The sequence below is a fragment of the Anser brachyrhynchus genome, assembly GCF_964034855.1.
Source record: "Anser brachyrhynchus genome assembly, chromosome: 18".
NCBI lineage: Eukaryota > Metazoa > Chordata > Aves > Anseriformes > Anatidae > Anser > Anser brachyrhynchus.
Genome location: NC_137711.1, coordinates 924,011 through 945,969, shown reverse-complemented (window position 1 = coordinate 945,969; position 21,959 = coordinate 924,011). Strand labels below are relative to the sequence as shown.

The 21,959-nt window shown below is 57.8% G+C and overlaps 1 protein-coding gene across 2 annotated transcripts; it reads left to right on the top strand.

Moving 5' to 3' along the window:
- Positions 1 to 13,645: 13,645 nt before the first annotated feature.
- On the top strand, positions 13,646 to 17,310 carry NPTX1 (neuronal pentraxin 1). Of its 2 annotated transcripts, none has more exons than XM_080560521.1 (5): positions 13,646 to 14,170; positions 14,267 to 14,471; positions 14,747 to 14,991; positions 15,101 to 15,280; positions 15,378 to 17,310. In XM_080560521.1, the coding sequence occupies exons 1-5, from the start codon at positions 13,712 to 13,714 to the stop codon at positions 15,597 to 15,599; spliced, it is 1,311 nt and encodes a 436-aa protein (XP_080416647.1). In that variant the 5' UTR covers positions 13,646 to 13,711; the 3' UTR covers positions 15,600 to 17,310. The 2 variants fall into 2 exon arrangements, with proteins under 2 accessions (XP_080416647.1, XP_080416646.1); XM_080560520.1 differs by having other exon boundaries at positions 13,647 to 14,170; positions 14,264 to 14,471.
- The last annotated feature ends 4,649 nt before the right edge of the window (positions 17,311 to 21,959 follow it).

The following is a 21,959-nucleotide window of genomic DNA, read 5'->3' as shown; positions in this document are numbered from 1 at the left end:
TCCAGACGGGAAGAGGCTGCTCCGTGAAGGCTCTGATCCTGGCGCAGCAACGTTTGCTTTGCTCATTTGCTCGGCTGGCTGAGCCGGTTCACCGTTTTACGGGTGCTTTACGCCAAGCGCTTGTGGCCGTGGTTCTGCTCACCTTGAGTGAATTCCTAATGCCAACGGCAGCCGCGCAAAATGGGAGCCGCAGTCCCAGCACGCTACCTGCAGCGCTGCCAGCAGCCGCACGGCACAGATGGGTCCTCGCACGGGCAGCGTCGGTCGCTAATCCCGGCTCTCGACAGCATTAGGGAGCGTGTGCCGGGGCCGGCGCCTGCCCCGCCGCAACGTGCTGCTCGGCAGCACTGGAAGCCACAAATACCTCTGAAGGACACAGCTGGCAGAGGGCAGCGAGCACAGATGTGCCGCTCTTCACACAGACAAAGCTTTAAAGCAGTGGCTGGTTAAGACACGGGCCGTGTGGTCTCACAGTGCCCTGGGCGAAGTCCATGGCCTGTGCCAGAAGAGCCGTGTCCGTACCCCCATTCCTGCACAGACACATCCTTCCCCTTTATTTCAGGGACTCCTCCAAACCCCTGCCCTGCTCCCAAGGTTCCCAGTGCTCCCCGTTCTGCCATCCCACCCACACCAGCGCTTCTGCTCTGTTCCACTCCAACAGGGACAGGGAAGGTGGCAGGAGGAGGATGCTGGAGAGCAGAGCTGCAGCGACGGCTGGGCCAGGGGGACAAGGACCGGGGGTGAGCGCAGGCTGTGCGATCCCTGGCTGCGGCTGCTCTGACCCGCAGCGCTCCTGTGCAGCTTCCAGGCAGACCTCAGGCCTGAGCTGTGCCTCTCCACCTCGCTGCTCCGCTTGCAGATCCACTCTGCCTTCCCTAATTGCATCCTTTCTTGTCCTTGCTGGCCAGGATTCCTCATGCTGCCAGTTTCTCCATGCTGAAAGCAGCATGTGATGCATGTCACAACCATCAGGATTCCCCATTTCCTTGCAGAGTAAGCCCTCAGGCTGATTCTGAGAAAAAAAAGGAAAAAAGAAAAAAAAAAAGATTAAATTGATAGATGACAAGATCTTCTTGCCTTAGAATAACAGGCTGATAGGAGGGCCCTGCATGTCACCAGTTCTTTATACCTGCGCGATAAAGAAGCACAGAGTGCCGGCTTAGCAGCCCTTTATGCCTTTATGTCCACACCGTGCCAGGTGAAGCTGTATACAACCTTCCAGACAAGAATAAATCCAGCCTTGTTTACAGGGGTGCCCATGGGTGCAGGCACACGCAGGATCCATCCAGCCTCAGGCTGTATGACCAGGGCAGGCCCCGTGGCCTCTGCAGCCCGGCCACGTTCCCGTTCCGGGAACAACTGCACATCACGGCTCTCCTCGCAGTTTTCACAACAAATAGTCCTCCGGGCTTTGTGCAGTGATTCAGGCAGGATGGAGCCTTTGCTACCACGAGGATGCGGATTTTATCACTGGGGCTGACAGTTTCTGAGATGGGGGTGGGATGATACAATCTCCATGCTAAATACATGTTATTTTTTAAGACACGATGAAAAGGGCATAACATTTAGTTTCAGCAAAGCCGCAACTAGAAATTTGCAAACTGACCAGAGCCCATAAATATCAAATGAAAAAATGTATCTGCACTTTATCAGATCTCTGAATAAGCCTCACAAATATCCTTTTTTTTTTTTTTTTAAAGGACACATGCTGCAGGTCAGCAGGGATCAGTCTCCATTTGAATTCCTAATTTTTCAAGTTTTGATGGAAATCAGAATGAGTTGATTTATTCAAATATAGCACTGCCAAGCAGTTGGCCCTGGTGGCATCTGCTCTCTGATAATGCAAATCTCCAGGACAGTGGTCATGGGCTCTCTTTGATCATTCGCAGCTATATGCTTTAATCAAAGCTACTCACCTTATTTCAGTCTCCATAGGGCAAGGACCGGAGGGCGACATAAATAATCTTCCATTTATATCTCCATAAAAAATAGTTATTAGAAGTGATGCCTTTCCCTGGGCTTCTTTCATTTCACTCCATAGTCCAGTGTCAGGTCCTGGTTTCCCTCATTCTGGAGAAAATTCTGCAGCTTTTACTCAGACAAAATATTTCTCAACTTCGATAGACCATGGCATGCCCCACGCCACTAGAGTACATAATCTAGGCTACGTACGTGCTTATCCTGCTGGGCTACGTGTGGGCTTTCTTAATGTCCTGACTTATTTATTTATAATGTTTAGTTCATATTTCTACTCTTAAGACCTCCAGTGATCGAGTCTGCTTACCTTCTCCAGCTATGTGCTCGACAGCAATTTTCCATCTTAAAATTAAAGCGGGTGCTTCGTTCCTACCTTTAGTAGACAGAGAGAACAATTTATCCTCTTCCACCCTCTCTTATGTATATGAAAGCTGTTTTCAAGTCATCTCAGTTACTTCTTCTCCACACTAAACGATCCTTTTCGTCTTTGTTTTCGGATCCCATGTCTAGACCTCTCACCCTGCTGCTCCTCTCTGGACTCTCCCCAGTTGTTTCACAGCTTTCCTGAGCTGTTCCTGGGCTGCTCGCACCATTCTGGGCACAGCCTTGTGGGCAGGGGACGATTATGTGTTTTACTGCCTGCCTACTTACACACCCCAGTAGGGTAGTAGCTCTTTTTGAATCAGGATAGCATTGTTGACTCATATGCAGCGGCTGATCCTCAGTAATCCCCTGATTCTTTGTCACCATTGTCCTGGAGGTACTGCAACCTGTTCTTTCTTCTGCACCATTCATTCGTGTTACCACACACTGAGTGAGGAACATTGCATTTTTCCGTAATGAAGCGAAACAAAATCTTTCTGGGTGTCTCCAGTTTGCCCAGACCTTTCTTAATTCAAGTCCCATCCTCTGACATGCTTGAGGCATGCTCAGCTTCGGTCTGAAAATCTGCTGCGCAGCTTCCCGGCCGCACAGCCAAGCCAGCCGTGGATGTTACCCAGGCAGCTGCCAGCCCCCGGCGGATCCCTGGAACACCCCGCTCCTCCCCTGGAGGCAGCGTGGCCCCGGTAACTCGCACCACGCATCCAGCCTGCCTGGCGATCAAACAGCCAGCTCGCTGGGATTTCATCTACGCTGCATTTGCTTGACCCCTGCGCGCCGCGTGATTTCGGGGGGCGGCCAGGTGGGTGTCTGTGTCGGAGCAAGGCAGCGAGGCCTCTGCGAGAGCAGACCGAGGTCCAGTCGAGCCAGTCGATAGAGCCTGGCAGTGCAATTCATCAGCACGAGCGCCGGGTGAAGCGAGCTGTGTCCTGAGCTTGGTTGGCTGTATCGACTGGGTCTCTGCCTGCTTAATGAAGGAAAACATGCCTATACTCAGTCTGGAATGCCAATTATGTTTCAGTGCTCTGAAAATACAACTGGGAGTCCCACAGTCAAACATCTGCCTGCCCGCAGGCTGAGTTTTTCCCTTTGAATTCTTTGTGGCACTTACTTATTGCTTCGCTGGGTTTGCACCCCCCCCAAAACATGCACACGCTCGTGCTCACAGGCAAAACCTCGCTTGCTGTGCTTCACGCTGGGGTCTCGCTGCATTTCAGATCGCTGTGTGCTTCAGCCCCAGTTTTATCTTTTACAAAACTGAGCCCTTGTTTAGCAAATCTGTTCTTGATTAGGGCAGCATAGTAAAATCCTTGTTCCTAGGGAATCTAGGGAATGGAAATGTCACGTCGAGTAAGGCACATTAACTGAAGTCCTAAAGACCAAAATGCAGGATTATCTTCTGGAAACACACTTTGACAAATTCTTCCACCTGCCACTCTTTTTAATGAAAAATCCTCCTGTCTTGGTCCCTGTCAGCGTCCATTGTTTTGCCCTATTCAGCCAGCTACTTCTAATTCCACTCTTGGGTGGGAAGAAAGAAAGATATGTAAAGAAGAACTATTCATAAATATCAAGAGAGATTTTATCTTTAATTTTCATTAGTCACATTCGCAGGTCACCAAATGAGTCAAAGTCAGATTCAAAGGTCTGCGCCCTGAGCTAAAGGTCTATCCGTTTTAAGGCTCCAAGAGTAAGCATATGCCTGTGTCCTTACGCGTGAGAAGACATCCCTTCCCCATGCGTGGACTCTCAGCCAAGTGTTATTTGTACAGCCACAGCCAGGGCTGTTTTAAGCATTTAGGGGCTAACAACAAGGTTTGTTTTAACACTTTAGTCAGGGAAGCTTTATATCCTGGAGACAGTAGGTAAAATATTTATTAGGAAGAATATCTATTTTTAACTAAGCATGATTTCATTTCTATTATTTATGCATGTGCAGCACATAGACTTCCCCGCTTCCCTCCTTGCAGTAAATGTGAGTCAGAGCCTTGAGGCTGGGAGCGGAAATTGGAGCCTGGGGAGGACGGGATCAGGAGGCAGGTGAGAAAGGGGTGGTTGCTGTTATGTGCCAAATCACAAAAAAATGATACACATCAAAAAAATGATTCATCAGATTGACTCTTCATCTTGTAAAAGAATCCCAGTGACCTCCCCCTGCAAGGAAGAGAACCGGGGGTATATTCCCACCACGGGCATGCTCTTCCTCACTTGCTTCTTTGGATACACATGCACACGGGCAGAGAAATGTCCCGGTGCTGTTGAGAAGAAGCTATGGTATCAAACCTGCCAGATTTGGTGTTGCAAAGTACCCTCCTGCCTTCCTGCCAAAGGCCCTGTAGTACAAAATGCCCTCCTGTCACCACTGTTGCTGCAAGGCCTGCTTTCCAAGCAGCTTACCTGCAACACAGGACTCACGGTGGTGTCTCGGGAGAACAGCAAACCTGAAGCTTTCCCCTGCCAAGACAAGAAATGGGGGGAGAAAACCGAGGGCAGAACACGAATCCAACCAGGAGCAGAGGAAACCACCACTGAAAAGCAGAGGCAAACTGAGTCTCACCATCTCACGCTGCTCTCAGCGAGCAAATCCAGATCCACACACGCGGCCACGCAGCCCCGCTCTGCACGGACTCGGTTCCTGCAGCACAGGAACCCTTTCAGCACTCTGAGGACAGATTTCCTTCTGGAAATCCGCTCTCATCAGCCTCTGAGCATCCCAGGGCTGACACCCGGGAGGCAGCAGCCTGTTGGAGGAGACACAGAGGGGACGTGGGGAGGGCTGGGGGTGGTGGCCGCAGCACTTCACCTGCTGGTCGTTCCCACGTCCCCCACCCCTGATGCTGCAGCAATGTGCTGGTGTGAAGCCACTCAGGTGGCCTTGAGATTATGGGAGACAGAAAATGGGCGTAAACTGTGTCTTAGTCAGGGGTGCCCCATTAGGAGTGTGATGGGATTCTTCTCTTCCCTTGAAAAGGCCAGAATAAATACTAGGTCAAAAATCTCTCCTTGCCCTTTTAGTGGAAGAAACGGTTTGCCATCAGGGGAAATATCTCACCAAGGAAGAGGGGAGAGAGAAGAGGCGATGCAGCGACCATAGCAGAAAATTTGGGAGTTCTGTTTTAACTCTTTGCCACCACTAAGCTACAAAAGGGCAAGTTTCCTGATGAATTAGTAGCTGTAGAGTTTAGTTAATGAGTGTATTTGACATCCTTGGATACAAGGTAGTGAAGACGTTAGAAGTAATTTGGACTGTGAAGCAATAGCTGCATTTCACCCCAAAGGTGGCTTCAGTTCACTGACAAATGTAAAGATTTCTGCATTCCTGCTTGCACTGTGGAGACTTAAACGACCACTCCGAAGACGGACAAAAATTGGTTGCTTAATGGAGATGTTTTTCTCATAAAGCCTGAGTGAAGCTGCACTCAATACGTTTGGGGATACGATAGATTAGATAGTTTGCAGAATCCGTTAATAGAGTTCTCAAAGCACTTCACTATCCATCTCAATGAAAGGCGTTATATAAATGTAAGCTCATTTGTTATCATTATCTTTCTTTGTCTCTTCACAATCTGTATAATTTGCTAGGTTATCAGGCTATGTGTGTTTAAAAACACATGATAGATGTAACCTCAGCAGACAGTCACTGCTTTTCTCAGTCTTAAGAGCAGAAATCTTTCCTTAAACACTCTGTAGCCGGTATAGATCCATATCAGCTCTGACTCAGCGACAAAACAAAGCCAATACACTAGAAATAGAAGCCAGCGAATTCTGCTGGACCCTTCTGAGCCTGTCAAAAGCATTCAGAGCAGACGTCCCATTTTCCAGCGTACCTTCCAGCAAGCGCACCTTCCCACAGCGGGCAGGCTGGGCTCCGCGTTCTCCTGAACCAGAACTGAGCCGGCTAACAAGGAGTAACTCAGCATTTTACTGGACATTGCTGAGAAATTCTTGTACCGTCTTCCTGAACGTGGGAATTGGAGAGCTCTTTCACGGAGCAGCCTTTGGAAATGCCCAGCACAATGATGCAGAGATTGCTTCAGAATCAGAGCCACAAGGGTCTGGTTTTATGATGAGCGAAGAAGAGGCAACAACCAAGAGACTTGGATGCAACCAAAACAAACCCTGAACGGAACATACAGCCTGGGCTGCCCCATGCAATGTTTACCACTGATGTCCTTTTAAATGGGGAAATCCAAAAATCTCTTCCTACACCCAAGAAATGTAACTGTCCATGCAAGCAGCATGCTTCCCTAGTCCTCTTTTTACCATTCCCATGAAATAAACCATCTGAGAACTTTTCCTTATGCCTAGGATATTTCAGACTCAGATTTCTGATACAGAGTGACACAACGATCAGCATTTATTTTCTAAGTCCTGGTGGGCTTCATGGCTGATATGCTAGCTGCTGAAATTCCAGCAGGTTTCAGAGAAATAATGTGACCAGACTTATCATAATTAATGGAAACAAGATGAATATATACACGAACTTCTCATTTACACTGGGGAACATCCATACAGCAGGAAAGTAAAGGCTTTTCAACATGGTAAAATAAGCAGTACATAAATCTAATGTGTGAATTTATAGTACGCTAATGACTTCCCATTAAACTGCTGATTGAACAGTCAGGATGTGGCAAGCACGAGAAGCTTACTCCTCTTCCAGAGACCATGCCAAGAGTTTCTGTCCTTGGAAGCAGTGCAGCACAGCTAGCGTATTCTGGGTTCACAATTTAACTTATTTTAGATTTCTCATGCAGAAAAGCCCTCAGAAGCGAGGCAACCAGACCCACAGACCACATACTGACAACATTATTACTGCGCACAAGCCAAAGCCGGGCATTGCTGACGTTCCCAAGTTCGGATGGCATTCAGCTCTAGAAGCCAAGTGCAAAGTACTGTAACAAACGCTAAAAGAAACGCGCACCCCTCCAGGTGTCCTGGAGCCCAGAGTTTTGCAAGTCTTTCACCTCCAAAAGATCCTGCTTCTGCTGCCTATCCCAGTGCTGCTTGTAGCCTTCACTGGGCCCCTGCCACTCGCTGCACCTTCAGCTCAAGAAGCGCCAGCTCTGCTTACCGGCCAAAACGTCTCCAGCTCCACTTACTGCCTGGAAGCAGCTTCTGTGTCATTCCAGTTACACTTACTATCTGCTGCTTAAATCTTGGAAGAGGAATCAATAACGTACCCAGCCCTAATGGCATCCTTGCCAGCAGAGAATCTTCAATGTCATGAGAGCTCCTCTCCCCACTAAAAGCTACATTTTAGGTGAGGGTCATGCCTCGCAGCAGGCAAATGCGATGAATTCCTATTGCATTAGAGCCTTTTTCTCTCTGCTGCCTTTAAAACCTTGCTGTGTTTTAACCGAACCATCACCGACCAACACAAATTGACTTTGGCACCGGCAGCCTGTTCCCTCGCCCACCACCGAGGGAGTGCCCAGCTTCTCTCGGGGCACGAGCAGGCGCCTGGGCAGAGCTCCCTGCTCCAGGGCTGGCGTGTACCTGTGCCTGCACACAGACCCGCACGACTCCGACAGGCTGCCCCTCTGCGTCCCGTGCACTTGGAAGCCCCTCCAGAGCCATCCTGCTGTCTGTCCATCCGCCCTTCAAATCCCTCCCGAAGGCGCACACGGAGGCATGCCCAGCCTCCACACACATTAACATAATAAAGCAGAAAGCGTGGGAGAAAGAGAGCAGGAGACTGCGAAAAATAATAAATAATCACAGAAAAAAATGGGGCACAACAGTGTCTTTGGCTTTTGATGTTTTCCTCGCATCCTGCCCTGCCTTTTCTCCTGTGCAAATGGAGTGCTGCAAGGTGGGATGAAGCCCCGGAGCCACGGGGACATGGGGCTGTTTCGGGACGGAGGCGGCAGCAGGATTACAGCTAAATATTGAAGCTATCAAAGCAGCTTAAGGGATTTAGGAACCCACTCCCCATTATTATCCTCTCTGTAGTGGGAGGGAAGCGATCTTTTACAGAGACCTCAAGCAAACACCAGGACTGTGCTGGCTTCCGAAACACCCCATGATGGTTAGGAATTTCTCCTCCTTTTTTGGACAGAGAAAAAAAATCACGAGTGCGGTTTCTTATGAGAAACGGAGTCACGGTTTGTCCCCGCCGGCAGCCCCGCGCCCCCCAGGCGGCAGCAGCAGGGCCAGAGCCCGCCGGGGCCGGGAGCTCCACGTGCGGCCATGGAGCCGCGTCCATCACCCGCTGCCTCCTGCAGCAGGTAAATGCCAGAAAAGCCAGAAACGACTTGAGGGATGGTCTTGGAGGAAGAGCTGGTGGTTCTTCTGATGCGTGCGCGTATGTGCGGATAGGGCTGGAAATTACTGTACAAATCAATTCCGAAACTGAGAGGCAGATGTGGGATGTTTCAAACCTGCCTCCATTCAAATCCGCTGCTGAAGAGTCGCAACAAAACTTCATTAACAAAACACGATGCCGGGCCCTAGTCCTCCTCCCGTCCCCCAGTTCCTGCTGCAGGGCAGCTCCGCTGACGGTAAAGAGATTTTTAATTTGCGCCAGCGCAAGGCGGTGGAGAAGGCTCTCTGTGATCTCTGCAAAGGCATCGGCATCCTCTCCTTAGGGACTCCCGGGCTCCCAGCTAATTCCCCAGCAGCCTGCACAAGACACAGACCAGCTCCTGTCCCAGAGCCCCGGGGCACAGCACGCGTTTCTGACCGCGCTCCTCGGGCGTTACCGCCTTCCTCCCGCACGAACCAGACCCCGGATCGGTAAATGGGGTGCCGTGAGAGCAGAGAACCTGGGAACCTGGCCCCTTTTTGTCTCATTTGTGGCTGCTAACCAGAGGCACAGGTTAATGCTCAGTTCTGCTCTCCAGAGAAGCCTCTCGCAGCTGGCAGGAGCCCAGCAGGAGCCCGGTATTGGCAGACGCCAAGTGTGAGCGCTGCTCCTCTTCCAGCCCGTCGCGTCCTGCGCAGGGAGCATCACCCGGAACCCGAGCCCCTTCTGCAGCTCTCCCTGCAATTTTGGCTAATGCAAGATCAGTCCTCAAGCAGCCAAAATGGTTTCTCTGCTACACTTTTAAGGGAATGCTGCAGTTTTAAACCACAAATTAAATTTTTAATGAAACTTCATAACTGTTGTACCCAAATGTAATGTAATATTGATAGGAGCTGTGCATCCAGCTAGCATGAGATTGCCCTAGAAAGCTTTTTAGGATGTTATGCAATATATAGCTAAATTAATTATTTGCAATGAAAGGACCTATGTCTCTATAGCATCACTGAGACATACTAGTACGGAGAACACACTCTTCATTCTCGCTGGCTGTAAATGTCAGGCAATTTAGAAGGAAACTGACTTTTGAGATGGGAAGAACAAAAAAAAGGGAAGGAAAAAAGGAGAGAGATCGAATGTGTGAGTGAGAGAGGGAGAGAAACAGAGAGGGAGAGATCTGCAAAGAAAGACTGCAGCAAAATGCAGCAAATTTCAGAACTCCAGTCCAAAGTGTTTGTCTGCTACAGGAGGGAATACTCTGCCTCACAAACAGCGCGTTTGCACTAGCTACACACCATGCTCAGGCTGTTCTAATGAGATCTGTAAATTTTTGAAGGCATTAGAAAAAGGAAAAATTTTGCATATATTCTCCAGACTTAACCACGGAGCAGCTCAGAGGTGCGTGCTCATTTCAGGCGTCTCGTCTGGCTGCACAAGGCGAAGGGCTTTGGGAAGCACCCTGCTCCCGCGGCACCCACGCGGACAGCGGTGCTGTCGTGTGACCAGAGGTCCTGTCCTTGCTGTGCCCCCCCCCCCAAAAAAAACAAGCCCTGATATTAAAAAACAGCCTCACTCCACTGCTGTGTCCTGCCCTAAGCACGCTGGGGCTGGGGGCGCAGCCAGGAGTGGGGCTGCAGGGGGTGGCCCCGGGGCCCTCGGAGGCACAGCCAGCGGCTCGGCTGCCCAGCACCTGCAGGCACAAACAGGAGGAGCTGGGTTTCTTGCCCGGTGAAGTCTACCCATTACTGTTTCCCATTGCAAAGCTGTTTCCATCCCATAATGGATCATATTGCTCCCACTGCACAGAGGAGACTTAACTGCGGAATCAGCGTTCCCCACAGGAGAATGGTTTGTGTACAGCAGGCTTCAAAACAGGAGAGAAAGCTTCCACTCCCTGCTCCCCAGGGCTCCGGCTCCTGGGATTAAAGAGATTTGTCCACTTTAAAAATGTCCTTTACGCATTTGTAGCTCTGCTGTGCTTACACAAAGGTTGGCTTTGGACAGACGGAATATTTACGGACTGCACCTCTGCACTGGACAACTGGCCAAGGGCACCGGAGAGCCAGGGCTTCTGGTCCCTGGGGGGAGCACCCCGGGCCACCCAAAATTATACGTGTCCATCATGAATACAAATGCGCCTGCTGGCTCCTGTTCAGAACTAAATCATCTCCAAGGGTCCCTGATAGCTGCGCTCAGCTCTTTTCATCTACAGAGCAATAAATCAGCCAGCTACAGAGAACGCTTCGGAAGAGGCGAGAAAAGAGTTAAAAATAATAGGGGCTCCATTATTCCATTATACCCATACAGCTCCTAAATCTGCAAAAGCAATAACAGATCCTACTGCATGATTCAGTGATTCTGGAAAAGCTGAAATCTTGATCATATTTTCTCGTCCTTTCCTCACATTAGGAGACACGGGGGTTATTTTGCTTATCTATTGTAGTGCAGCTTTGTTGTTTTTTCCTATCTAGGTATTTATATGGCCTCCATCACCATAGTATCGGAGTGTTTATTTTACTGCACCTGTCACCTTGGTCTCATCTCAGCATAATGTACTGTGGATGACAAAAGATTCCCAGTTAAATTGGTTCAGTGACACGAACAGCTTTGTCAATACCATGCAGATGTTAACAGCAGTGGGTACCAATTCAGCTGCCTCTAAGACCAGTTTTACACTGGTGTAATCGCATTGCCTGCAGTAACATTATTTTTAGTTTGCATTCCTGCCTGTGGCAGAAGAATTAGACCTGCAGTCTTTTCAGCCTTTTCCACAGCATCCCCTATTCCAAGAAAAAAAAAAAAAAACACAACAAAACAGCACAGAAAGGGAGAGCGGCCCAGAAAACCTCCCCTGCCTGTCCCCCTCCTTCACTTGCCTCTGCTCCAGTCTTGTTGCAGCCAAATGCTGTATGGCGCAGAGAGCAAAGAAGAGGAAAAGTAACCAGTGCGATAAAGCCAGAAGTGAAGAACCCGGGGGGAAACGCAGACTTCTCCCCAGCAGGTCCTGAAACAAAGCACACGGCACCGGCGGTGAGCTCCTCCAGGGCTTTTCGGCCCTGAACTGTTGAGCAGGGGCAGGACCAGGTCAGGAGCAGAAGCCTCAGGAAGGACGACGAGGCTCTGTGACCCCACAGCCCACATAACCACGTAAGCGTCGCGACAGTTTTGATGGAAGAGGACAACGAAAGCGCCCCAGGAGCCCAGCGCGGGCACTGCAGAACCGCTGCCACCTTCCCAGGCTTCGTGGCCACTTTGTCCCGGTGCTGCGCCCAGTTCCCCGGGCTGGGCATCAGGGGTCGTGCCCAACCGAGGCAGAGGGGGGGATCTGACAGCTTTGCCGTACGCTTTCCGCTGTGCCCAACAGCCTCAAGCCTCTGGGTTTGGCCATGCAACGCTGCTTTAGCTGTGACCTGCAGAGTGCTGCTGGATGAGGAACTCGCCTCCCCAGGGCAGCTGAGAAAGCCTGCGAGAAGGCAGCGCTTTGTGCCACGGTGGTGTGTCATAAAACTCTCGGGGCTAGGTAAACGCTTGCAACAGAAAAGGCACCAAACTGAGTCACCGGGCCGTGAGCGGTGCCCGCGTGCGCCAGCTCCTGCGGAGTGCTCCTCGGGTCTGCGCTCCAGGGCGGGGAGAAGAGGGGAAAGGGCCGCGAAGGGGCTCCGCTGCAGCTCCACGGCCGGAAAGACAGACCTTGTGTGCTACTGACCCACCTCGCCAATAAATTAATTGCTTCACATTTCGCGGGAGGACTTGGCGTTGTGTAAATGCTCCGGCCCCGCGGGCTGCTGCAGTGCAGGGGCGGTGGGGCAGGCGGTGACCCGGGCTGGGAGGTCCGAAACCACCGGCGGTGCAGCAGCAGCAGCTCGGGTGCTCCCCAGCACCTGCAACACCACAGAGCGGAGGCACGGCTAAAACCAGCGGGTGGGAGAGGCCCGGGGCTGGGGCTGGGGCTGGGGCTGGGGCTGGGGCTGGGGCTGGGGCTGGGGCCGGGGCCGGGGGGGGCCAAGGGAAGGCTCCGGGGCCCAGCCGCGGGGACGAACCTCGCGCTGGCGAGGACCGGGCGCTGGAGGTGAGGAAGGCGGCGGTGCCGCTGGCCGCTGGAAGCACGGATCCAAACGCCACCTGGGGAGGGTTTTTTTTTTTATTTTCCCTGCTTAAAACGAAGAGAAGCGATCGCCTTCCCTCGCCCACAGCAGCGCCGCGGCTCCAGCACCTCGCTGCGCCTCCTTCCCAGGGCCGGGGGGGGGGGGGGGCGGGTCGCGGTGCCCCGACCTCGCCCGGCGCCCTTCTGCCCCCCGAGCCCCCAGCGGGGGCCTGCCCGGCACCGGGGGGGGAGGCGGGGGGCCGGGGCGGCGAGGGGCCGGGGCGGCGAGGGGCCGGGGCGGCGAGGGGCCGCTTCGCCGCGCCGCGGGCAGCGGGGCCGGGACCGTGCCGCTCCCCACGGCGGCCCCGAGGTCCGCGCACCTCCCCCCCCCCGCGCCGCCTCGCCACGGACCCGGCGAGCCCGCGGAGCCCCCCCGGCGGCAGCCCGGGGAAACGCCGCGCCCGGCAGCCCCGGCCCCGGCCGCGCTGCTCGCGGGGACGGGCGGCAGCCGGGCACCCCCGGGCGGCAACCGGGCACCCCCGGACCGCAGCCGGGCACCCCCGGGCGGCAGCCGGGCACCCCCGGGCGGCAACCGGGCACCCCCGGACCGCAACCGGGCACCCCCGGACCGCAACCGGGCACCCCCGGACCGCAACCGGGCACCCCCGGGCGGCAACCGGGCACCCCCGGGCGGCAACCGGGCACCCCCGGAGCACGGGCGGTCGCCCACGGACACGCAGCCGCGGCCCGGGCGCCCCCCGCACGCCCCCCCCCGCACCCCCGCAGGTGCCCGCCGCGGCCCCTCCGTGCTGCCCCGCGGCGCGCCCCCGCACGCTCCCGCTCCCGCTCCCGCTCCCACTCACGCCCACCCCCGCGGGACCCCCCCCGCCGCGCGGCCGGGATTCCACGCGCCGTGACGTCAGGGCGCGCGGCCCCGCCCGGGCGCTATAAGAGCGGCCGCGTGCCGCAGTGGGCCCGGCGGAGAGCGGCGGAGCCGGCCCCGCAGCAGCCCCGCACCCGGCCCCGCCATGGCCGCGGCGCTGCCCGCCGGGCTCCCGCTGCTGCTGGCGCTGCTGCTGCTGCTGGCGCCGCGCGGCCGCGCGCAGGGCTTCGGGCAGAGCCGCTTCGTCTGCACCTCGGTGCCGCTGGACGGGGACGTGTGCGCCGCCGCCGCGCAGGGCTCCGGCTCGGCCGAGGAGCTGAAGAGCACGGTGCTGCAGCTGCGGGAGACGGTGCTGCAGCAGAAGGAGACCATCATGAACCAGAAGGAGACGATCCGCGAGCTGACGGCCAAGCTGGGCAGGTGCGAGAGCCAGAGCGTGCTGGAGGCGCCGCCCGGCGAGCCCAAGGGCGGCGGGGCCGGCAGGAGGCAGCCCGGCTTCGCCAAGAACACCATGGGGGACCTGTCCCGGGCGCCGGCCGCGGAGACCCTGAGCCAGCTGGGGCAGACCCTGCAGTCCCTCAAGACCCGCCTGGAGAACCTGGAGGTACGCGGCCCGGCCCGCCGGACACCCCCGGGGCGCGGAGCCGGGCGGTAAGTGCGGCGCTAACGGCCCCGCGCCCCTGTTCGCTCCTCGCAGCAGTTCAGCAGGATGAACTCCTCCGGCCAGACCACCAACCTGAAGGACATACTGCAGAACAAAATCGACGACCTGGAGAAGCAGGTCCTGTCCCGGGTGAACAGCCTGGAGGAAGGCAAGTTCAACCCCAAGAACGAGTCCGAGGAGCGGGGCAAGATCGAGAGCACCCTCACGTCACTGCACCAACGCATCAGCGACCTGGAGAAAGGTACCGGCCGCTCCTCCGCCCCGAGCCCCCGGCCGCGGGACGCCCCCGGTGCCCGCCCGGTGCTTGCCCAGTGCCCACCCGGTGCCCGGCGGCAGGAGCCGGGGGTGCCGCGGGCGCTGCCGTGCCGGGGATTAGGGCCCGAGCGGAGCCGCGCCGGAGGGATTTGCTCCTCGCTGCCGTCTCAAGGCCCGTTGCATAACGGGGTGGGGAGGGGGGCAGAATCCCCCCCCCCCTCGGTGGGTGGCAGGGGGTCCCAGCGCGCCTCCGCCCCGCAGGCCAGAAGGACAACCGGCCCCCGGACAGGTTCCAGCTCACCTTCCCGCTGCGCACCAACTACATGTACGCCAAGGTGAAGAAGAGCCTGCCCGAGATGTACGCCTTCAGCGTCTGCATGTGGATCAAGTCCAGCGCCTCCCCCGGCATGGGCACCCCCTTCTCCTACGCCGTGCCCGGGCAGGCCAACGAGCTGGTGCTCATCGAGTGGGGCAACAACCCCATGGAGATCCTCATCAATGACAAGGTACGGCACCGGGGGGGGGGGGGTACGGCACGGGGGGACTGGCTGGGGCGGGGGGGTGGCAGGCATCGCGGGGAGGGGGGACCGCCACCACCCTGACCCCCACCCCTAGGTGGCCAAGCTGCCCTTTGTCATCAACGACGGCAAGTGGCACCACATCTGCGTCACCTGGACCACGCGGGACGGCGTGTGGGAGGCCTACCAGGACGGCACGCAGACGGGCAGCGGCGAGAACCTGGCGCCCTACCACCCCATCAAGCCCCAGGGCGTCCTGGTGCTGGGCCAGGAGCAGGTAAGGGCCGGCGGAGGGGCGGGCGCGGGGCTCTGAGCCCTGCCGGGTGCCCCCCCCCCCCTCTCCCCCCCAGCCCTGACAGCCGCCACCCCCGCAGGACACGCTGGGCGGTGGGTTCGACGCCACGCAGGCCTTCGTGGGGGAGCTGGCCCACTTCAACGTGTGGGACCGCAAGCTGAGCCCCGGCGAGGTGTACGGCCTGGCCACCTGCAGCAGCAAGGCTCTCTCGGGAAACGTCATCGCCTGGGCCGAGGCCAACATCGACATCTATGGCGGGGCCACCAAGTGGACTTTCGAGGCCTGTCGCCAGCTCAACTAGGGCCACGGACAAGCGAGAGAAGCCTCCTCATTGGGTTCTTTTATTTATTTTTGTTTTCCTCCTTTTTTTTTTCCTTTTTTTTTTTTTTTGCGCAAAAACAACTGAGAACGAAGCCACGGGGCTGCCCGCCCCCGGAGCCCCACGACCGTCTGGTTTCTGTCTTGCCAACGTCCTTCAACGCCTGCGTGCCTTGGCCTGGCGCGGCTGCGCCCCCGTCCTGCTCCCCTCTCCCCCCTGCCCCGGGTCCATCTCCCCGCTTCGCCCGGCCCCGCTCCAGCCCTGAGCATCGTCGCCTTAAAGGCTGCGGCGGAGCGGGGCACCCCTCCCTGCAGCCCCCCGGGGGGGGGGGAGCAGCGCTCCGGAGCCGGTGGAGGACTGCAGCCCCCCCAACCCGCTCGTGCTCCCCCCCGGGGCCCCTCGCCACCCCTGGAGCTGGGGCTCAGCAGCGCCCGGGGCTCTGAGGTGGCGAGGATCCCCCCCCCCCCCCATTCTCCTTCCTGCCCCGGGAGGGGTAGAACCTGTGCCCCCCCCCGGCTGGCACCGCTTCCCCAGCACCACAGCCATAGCCCCGGGCTGCGGGGCAGGAGCGGGGCCCCCCCGGCCCCCTCGCTCCCCGACCTGCCTCACTCAGGTACGTCCTCCCGGCCGCTGCCTGCAGCCCCCAAGGCCTCCTCCGCGCCGTAGCTGGTGAAAAAAAATAGCCTTTACCGTCCCCGGGAAGTTTAGCTACCACTGAGAAGTCTGAAGCCTTTCTGCTTTTGATAATACAATATATTGTTTCTCTTACTGTAAAAGGAAGTTTATTACCAATAATAAAAAAAAAAAAAGGTATTTTTATGAAGAAAAAAGAATATAGAATTAAGCAGTGCTCCCTGAGAAAAAGTACTTTGAGATTCTGCAGGAGAGAAAAAAAAAAAGAGATAAAGAAGCGTATTTTGAAATAAATGCATTTTGTATGGTTTTCCTTTTCTAAACTCCTGGTTTGTACTACAGATCGCAGAAATCACCCCGCAGCCCCCCCCCCACTGAACCCCCCCCCCCGGGGGCAGTGGAGGCTGAGGCCGAGAATTCACACAGGGCTCCAGAGCCGCCCCGACCACCTCCGGCGACGGCAAATCGGCGACGCGCGACGTGGACGGGCCCCGCGGGGCCGAGGCTGACGCTGGTGAGGAGCACGGGGCTGGCGCGGGACGGGCGGCACGCGCGGCGACACGCACACCAGATCGAGTTCCCCTTGGTACAAACTGTGGCTCAGGGCAGCGTCTTTTAACTGTGCTCTTTTTAAAAAACCACCTCGAGTTAATTTGAGTTCCTCTTAAGAACCTGCTCCCGTCAGCGAAGTGACAAGCACGACCTGCTGAGAAGAACGAGGCCGCCGAAAAGGTTGAAGCCCCGGTCCCGCTTGCGTCTGATTTGCCAAAAAAAATAAAAAGGGTGTGATACCAACGCAGTGTACATAGTGTATAGTAGGGGAGAGAGTAAGTGTATCTCAATTTGTCATTATTTTGCTAACCAAAGCTGTAAGATTTCCTATTACTTGCTATTGTCTCCTTTGGATTTTGAATGGGTTACGATATACTACGCATCCAGTCCGCATCAGCAGTTCTGAAAATGCACTGTTTCTACTGATACTCATGCTTTTTCCATTTTATTGCCGGGATTACATGAATTGTTGACTTTATTTTTACACAATAAAGAGTGAAGAAAGACAGCGGGCTCTCTGAAGTGCTCTGTCAGCTGCCCGGGCAGCCCACGCTCAGCACCCCCGGGCAGGTCCCCTCCTTCTGCAGGGAAGACTTTGGCGTACGCAGGGATTTCTGCCCGCTGCGGAGCCGTGCCGTGCCTGGGGGGCTGGCTGCAGCACCCACACCACCCGATCTCATCCTTCCCTGCTGTGTGCGGCACCATCGTGCACAGCAGCGTTTTTTTTTCTTTTTTTCCTGATTGCTGGAAGACTCGGGCTGGAAGCCAAAGTCCCTCTGGCTCTCCCTGAAGGCGACACCCGTGTCCTGCAGCGAGTGCTCCCACGGCCCCCGCTGCCAGCGGCCCTGGCCCTGGGGGGGACCCTACAAGGCACCTGGGGCATGGGGTGATGCCGGGGCAGAGCTCAGTGGCGGCTGCCCCCGTGCCGCTGAGGCTGGGACGTGGCCGCGCGGGGCAGCCGGCATTATTTCCTGCGATTGCTTCGAATTCCCACTTGTTGCACATCTGCTGCACAACAGGCTTGCCAGATGAGTTGCTTTTAGCATGGAAGATACAAGTAGGAAAGCGGCCGTGTGCTCCTAATAACCAGGCAGAAACAATTCCCCCCCCTCCGCCTGTAATCCCCCCGCAGCCCCTTGCAGATGGAAGGGGAGACGGATGGCGCTGCAGCCTCGGGCACCGGCAGCCCCTGGGGACACCGGCGCTCCCTTCCTCGCCCCATAAGAGCAAGGACGAGGTGGCACGGCCCCAGGGGATGCCGCTGGCTCTAGAGTGGAGCTCTAACGGCACGAACAGACCCGTCAGCGAGGGGGAAGCGTCCCAGCATCACACCCCGACATGCTGACAGTCACCACGTGGAAGGGACGGGGAAGGCAGCGAGCCAGGACCCGGACACGGGGCACGAGGGGCCAGGGGGACGCCGCGGTCCCGGCTCCCTGGGGCTGGCGAGGGCACGGCCGTGGTGAGACTCCCGCAGCCCTTAGGGCTGCATCTGCCCAAGCAGTGCCTGCAGGCGGTTGCAGCCTCTGCCGCTGACTCCCCTGACCGTGCACCTGGGTCCCCCGTGTGCCCCGCTGCCAAGGCCACCCCGTGGCCCCCCTCCTCCCCCAGCGGGTGCCAGCCTGCCATAAAGCCTGCGTTCCCTCGGCACGCTGGCTCCCGGGGCTGCTCCGGGTCCTTTTAAGGATGCCTCAGTGTTTCAATACAGCCAGCAACGTAAAGGGTGAGGGAGTGGGAGGCTGCCTCGAACCGCACCGCAGGTCTGATGGCATTTCTGGAGGCCCAGCGCGTTTCCTGCGCCTCCAGCCAGGGGCAGAAGCAGATGCGGAATTACGGGCGCTCGGTACCCTTGGCAGGAGACCGTCAGCCTCAGGAATCCTCCTGGGGCTAAAGGTAAAATGATCCATCAAAACGGTTTTAGGGCAATTTACTGAGCCCCACAGGGGAGAGGCTGAGAGCGTAACATGCCACTCACCAGTCGCTCTCGCAGGTGATTAAAAAGAAGGCACAGATGGGCTGCCAAGGGAGCCTCAGCCAAGGCTCGTAGGTGGACAGGAGGGGGATCAACGCAGGCACAGGAATTAAATCAGAGGAGTGATGCCAGAGGACACAGAAGGGGTGCTGAGAACGGTGCAACCGAGGGTTCCCCCCCCCCCCCAGTTCCTCAGATCCCACCGGGTGTAGAAGCGATTCGGATCAGCAGCACGACAGCCTCACAGCCGCGCGGTGCAACCACAAGCCCCCCCCCCCCCTCCCCTCGGCCCCCCCAGCAGCCGCTCCCCGACCCCCGGTTCCTGGAGCTCTGTGGGTGCAGACACCGAACCTCCCCCCCCCCCGGGAACCAGCTGCTCCGAGGACAGGCTGCTCGGTTTCGTGGCAGTGGGAGCAGCCTACATCTCTGCGAGGCGAATGCTATTTTTACTCGGCAAACAGGCGGCAGCTCCGGCATTGTTCTCCATCGCTGCCAGCCCCCCGGCCCTGCCCCAGCTCCGAGCAGGGACATGGTGGGGGGGTGACAGTCACCCCCCAGTCACCCCCCAGTCACCCCCCAGCTGCCCCCAGCCATTCCGGCAGCCGGGATGAAACGCCAGCGCCCGCCCGCTCCTGCAGGAGAGGGGAGCGATGCTGTCAGCTGGAGCGCGTGCTGCACCGCAGTTCAAACTGCAATAAAAAACCTACACTAACAGGCTTTTTTTTTTTTTTTTCCTGCCATCGCTGTGCCTGGAGCGGGGCCGCCTTGCTCGCAGGGCGGGTGGCAGCGGCAGGCGGGGAGGCTGCGTGTGCGAGAGGGGCTGGTGCAGGGGCGACGGCCGCGGGGGTTCAGCCGAGCCGAAGGACCGAGCGCCGGCGGAGCAGAGGCTTCCACATCGGGGGGTGACAACCCCTGCTCATCGCCTCGGTGCCCCACAAAAAGCTGTGGGCATTGTCCCCCCCTCCATGGGGACACAGTGGCCGCGGCCACCCCTGCCCAGCCCCCCCCCGGCACAGCTCAGCAGCTCCGGGTGCATCCTGCACATCGTGGTGCTCCCCAGCACCGCTGCAGCAATGCCAGCAGCGGACAGGGAGGATCCTGCGAGACGAGACGAGCAGCGCAGGCCCATCAATAGGACGGATGCACCGATCCTGACGCCTCACCCTGCGACTGGAAGCTGCTGCTTTGGGGCACGGAGCTGTTTAATGGCACCAGGAGCCAGCCCTGCCTCCGGGATGCTGGTGACAGCCAGCCCAGCACCCACGGGGAGAGCGTGGATAAGGGAGAGCGTTTCCCGCACCAGCGCTGAGTGCATTAAATCCAGGGGGCTTTTAGAGCAGCGGAGCAGATGGAGATCTTGGGCTGCGTGAGGACAGGCCCCGCGACGCGGGGAGGTGGCTCAGAAATATTGACGGGGGCGAGGGAGAGTTCTTAAGGGCAGGACACAGCTGGGATTTACAGCTCTGATCCGACTTCTCGCTGGCAGCTCACATGGGAGGGAAACCACTCTCACGCACGGGCACCTCGCGCCCCTCTGCCCGGCCGTTCCTGGATCCTTCCTTCCCAAGTCGCTGCCTCCCCTGCTGCTGGCTGCGGAAGGAGAGCTCTGCCCTCCCGGGGGTCCCTAACCCCCCCCCGTTGCACATCACTGACACGTGCCACGATCCTGCTGGTGCCACGCCAGCAGGACTGGGACCCCCCCCCGCTACAGCGGGCGTGCGCCCCTGCTGTGCACAGCACTTTGTATCCCTGCTGAACCTTTCGGAGCACACCTTGCTTTCTGCACCCCACAGCTCTCTCGGAAGCGAGCCTTCACCAAGAAGTGAACCCAGCCTCCCACCCCCAGCAGGGGCGCAGAGCTGCTGGGGAAGCAGGGCTGGCCCTGCCGTCTCCCCTTCTCAGAACATTTCTGCATCCTTTTCCTGGGCTTCCCCTCCTGTGACATTACCAGCCGCCGCTGAACGCCACCTTGGCGGAGCTGAGCCAATTTCTTCCACCCTTCCCGTCCATCCCTGATGGCTTCCAGAGGGGCCGGGATCTCAGCAGAAGCCTCAGGCGGCACCGAGGGGTGTGGGGGAAGCTCCTCGCGTGGGGACCCCAGGAGGGGCAGCCCCAGCTCAGACGCACGGCGGGGGGAGAGCAGCCAGGCTGCCGCAGGAGGGTCCCCAGTGAAGCCACGAGCAGTGGAAGGAAGAACGTGTTCCACAGCTGATTAAAAATAGATGCAGCATCACACTAATTATGCTGTGTAATTAGCATTTGGTTTCTGCTCATCAGAAATCCACAGGGAGCGGAGCTGGACCCCAAGAGTCCTGTGGGCACCAAGCCCAGGCCCCAGGCAGGGTCGGGCTGCAGTGGGGCCGGGGCTGTGCCCTGCGCTCAGCCCAACGCCTGGCCCCCCGCATCGCCCCCCTGGGGACCCCAGCCCCAGCAGCACGGGTCCCTGCGCCCCCTTCTCCTGACTGCGCCCATCTGCACCCAGGCTGCCAGCAACAGATGACGGGATCCGCAGCGGTACTGGAAATCAGGTCAGCGATCGCCTGCAGCAGATTTTAACATTTATCATCCTGGCTGCTCTGCTGCAAGGCTCTTATGCAAGCCAGTGCGGCCACAGGGCCGCCCCCAGCCAGGTGCGCCCCCGAGTCCCCGTTGTCCTTACCTCCTCTACCTCCCCCCCCAACCCCGAGAGGCAAGAGCAGAAGCGCAGGGCTCCGGCAGCCGCTGCTCAGGAAAGCCGGGAATTAGCAGCCCCCAGGGAGCAGAGCCGAGCGCGGGCAGCCCTTGGCCACCCCCCAGGACATCACCCGGAGCTGGCCGAGCCGGGCACCGTCCCGCGCCCGAGCTGCGCCGATGCGAGGCTTGGAGGGGGCCGCGCCTGGCACTCGGCAGCACTCCCGCTCCTCTCTTCTGCTGCCCCACATCACCCATACGTCGGCGCTGTCAGCGGTCGTGAGCTCTGCCAAGGCGTGCAGGGCCCAGAGGAGCCCCGGGTGCCAGCCCCCCCCCCCAGCAGGGCCGCGTGCCCCCCGCCAGCCCCGCACGTCCCCAGGGCAGCCCCGATGCTGCTGGAACTCGCGACTGCTCCGGGGCACGGCTGTGGCAGGTGCCCTGCGGGGGAGCAGAGGTCCCCCAGCCCCTGGGGCTGTGCTGGCTCGCAGCCACATCCATGCCCCCCGTCCACCCGG

What these genes read in the sequence shown, in the direction of transcription:
- NPTX1 (XM_080560520.1), top strand. Translation starts at nt 13,712, where the DNA reads ATGGCCGCGGCGCTGCCCGCCGGGCTCCCGCTGCTGCTGGCGCTGCTG. An exon ending in AGATCCTCATCAATGACAAG is followed by an intron (nt 14,992 to 15,100) that starts GTACGGCACCGG and finishes CCCCACCCCTAG; the next exon opens with GTGGCCAAGCTGCCCTTTGT. An exon ending in TGGTGCTGGGCCAGGAGCAG is followed by an intron (nt 15,281 to 15,377) that starts GTAAGGGCCGGC and finishes CCACCCCCGCAG; the next exon opens with GACACGCTGGGCGGTGGGTT.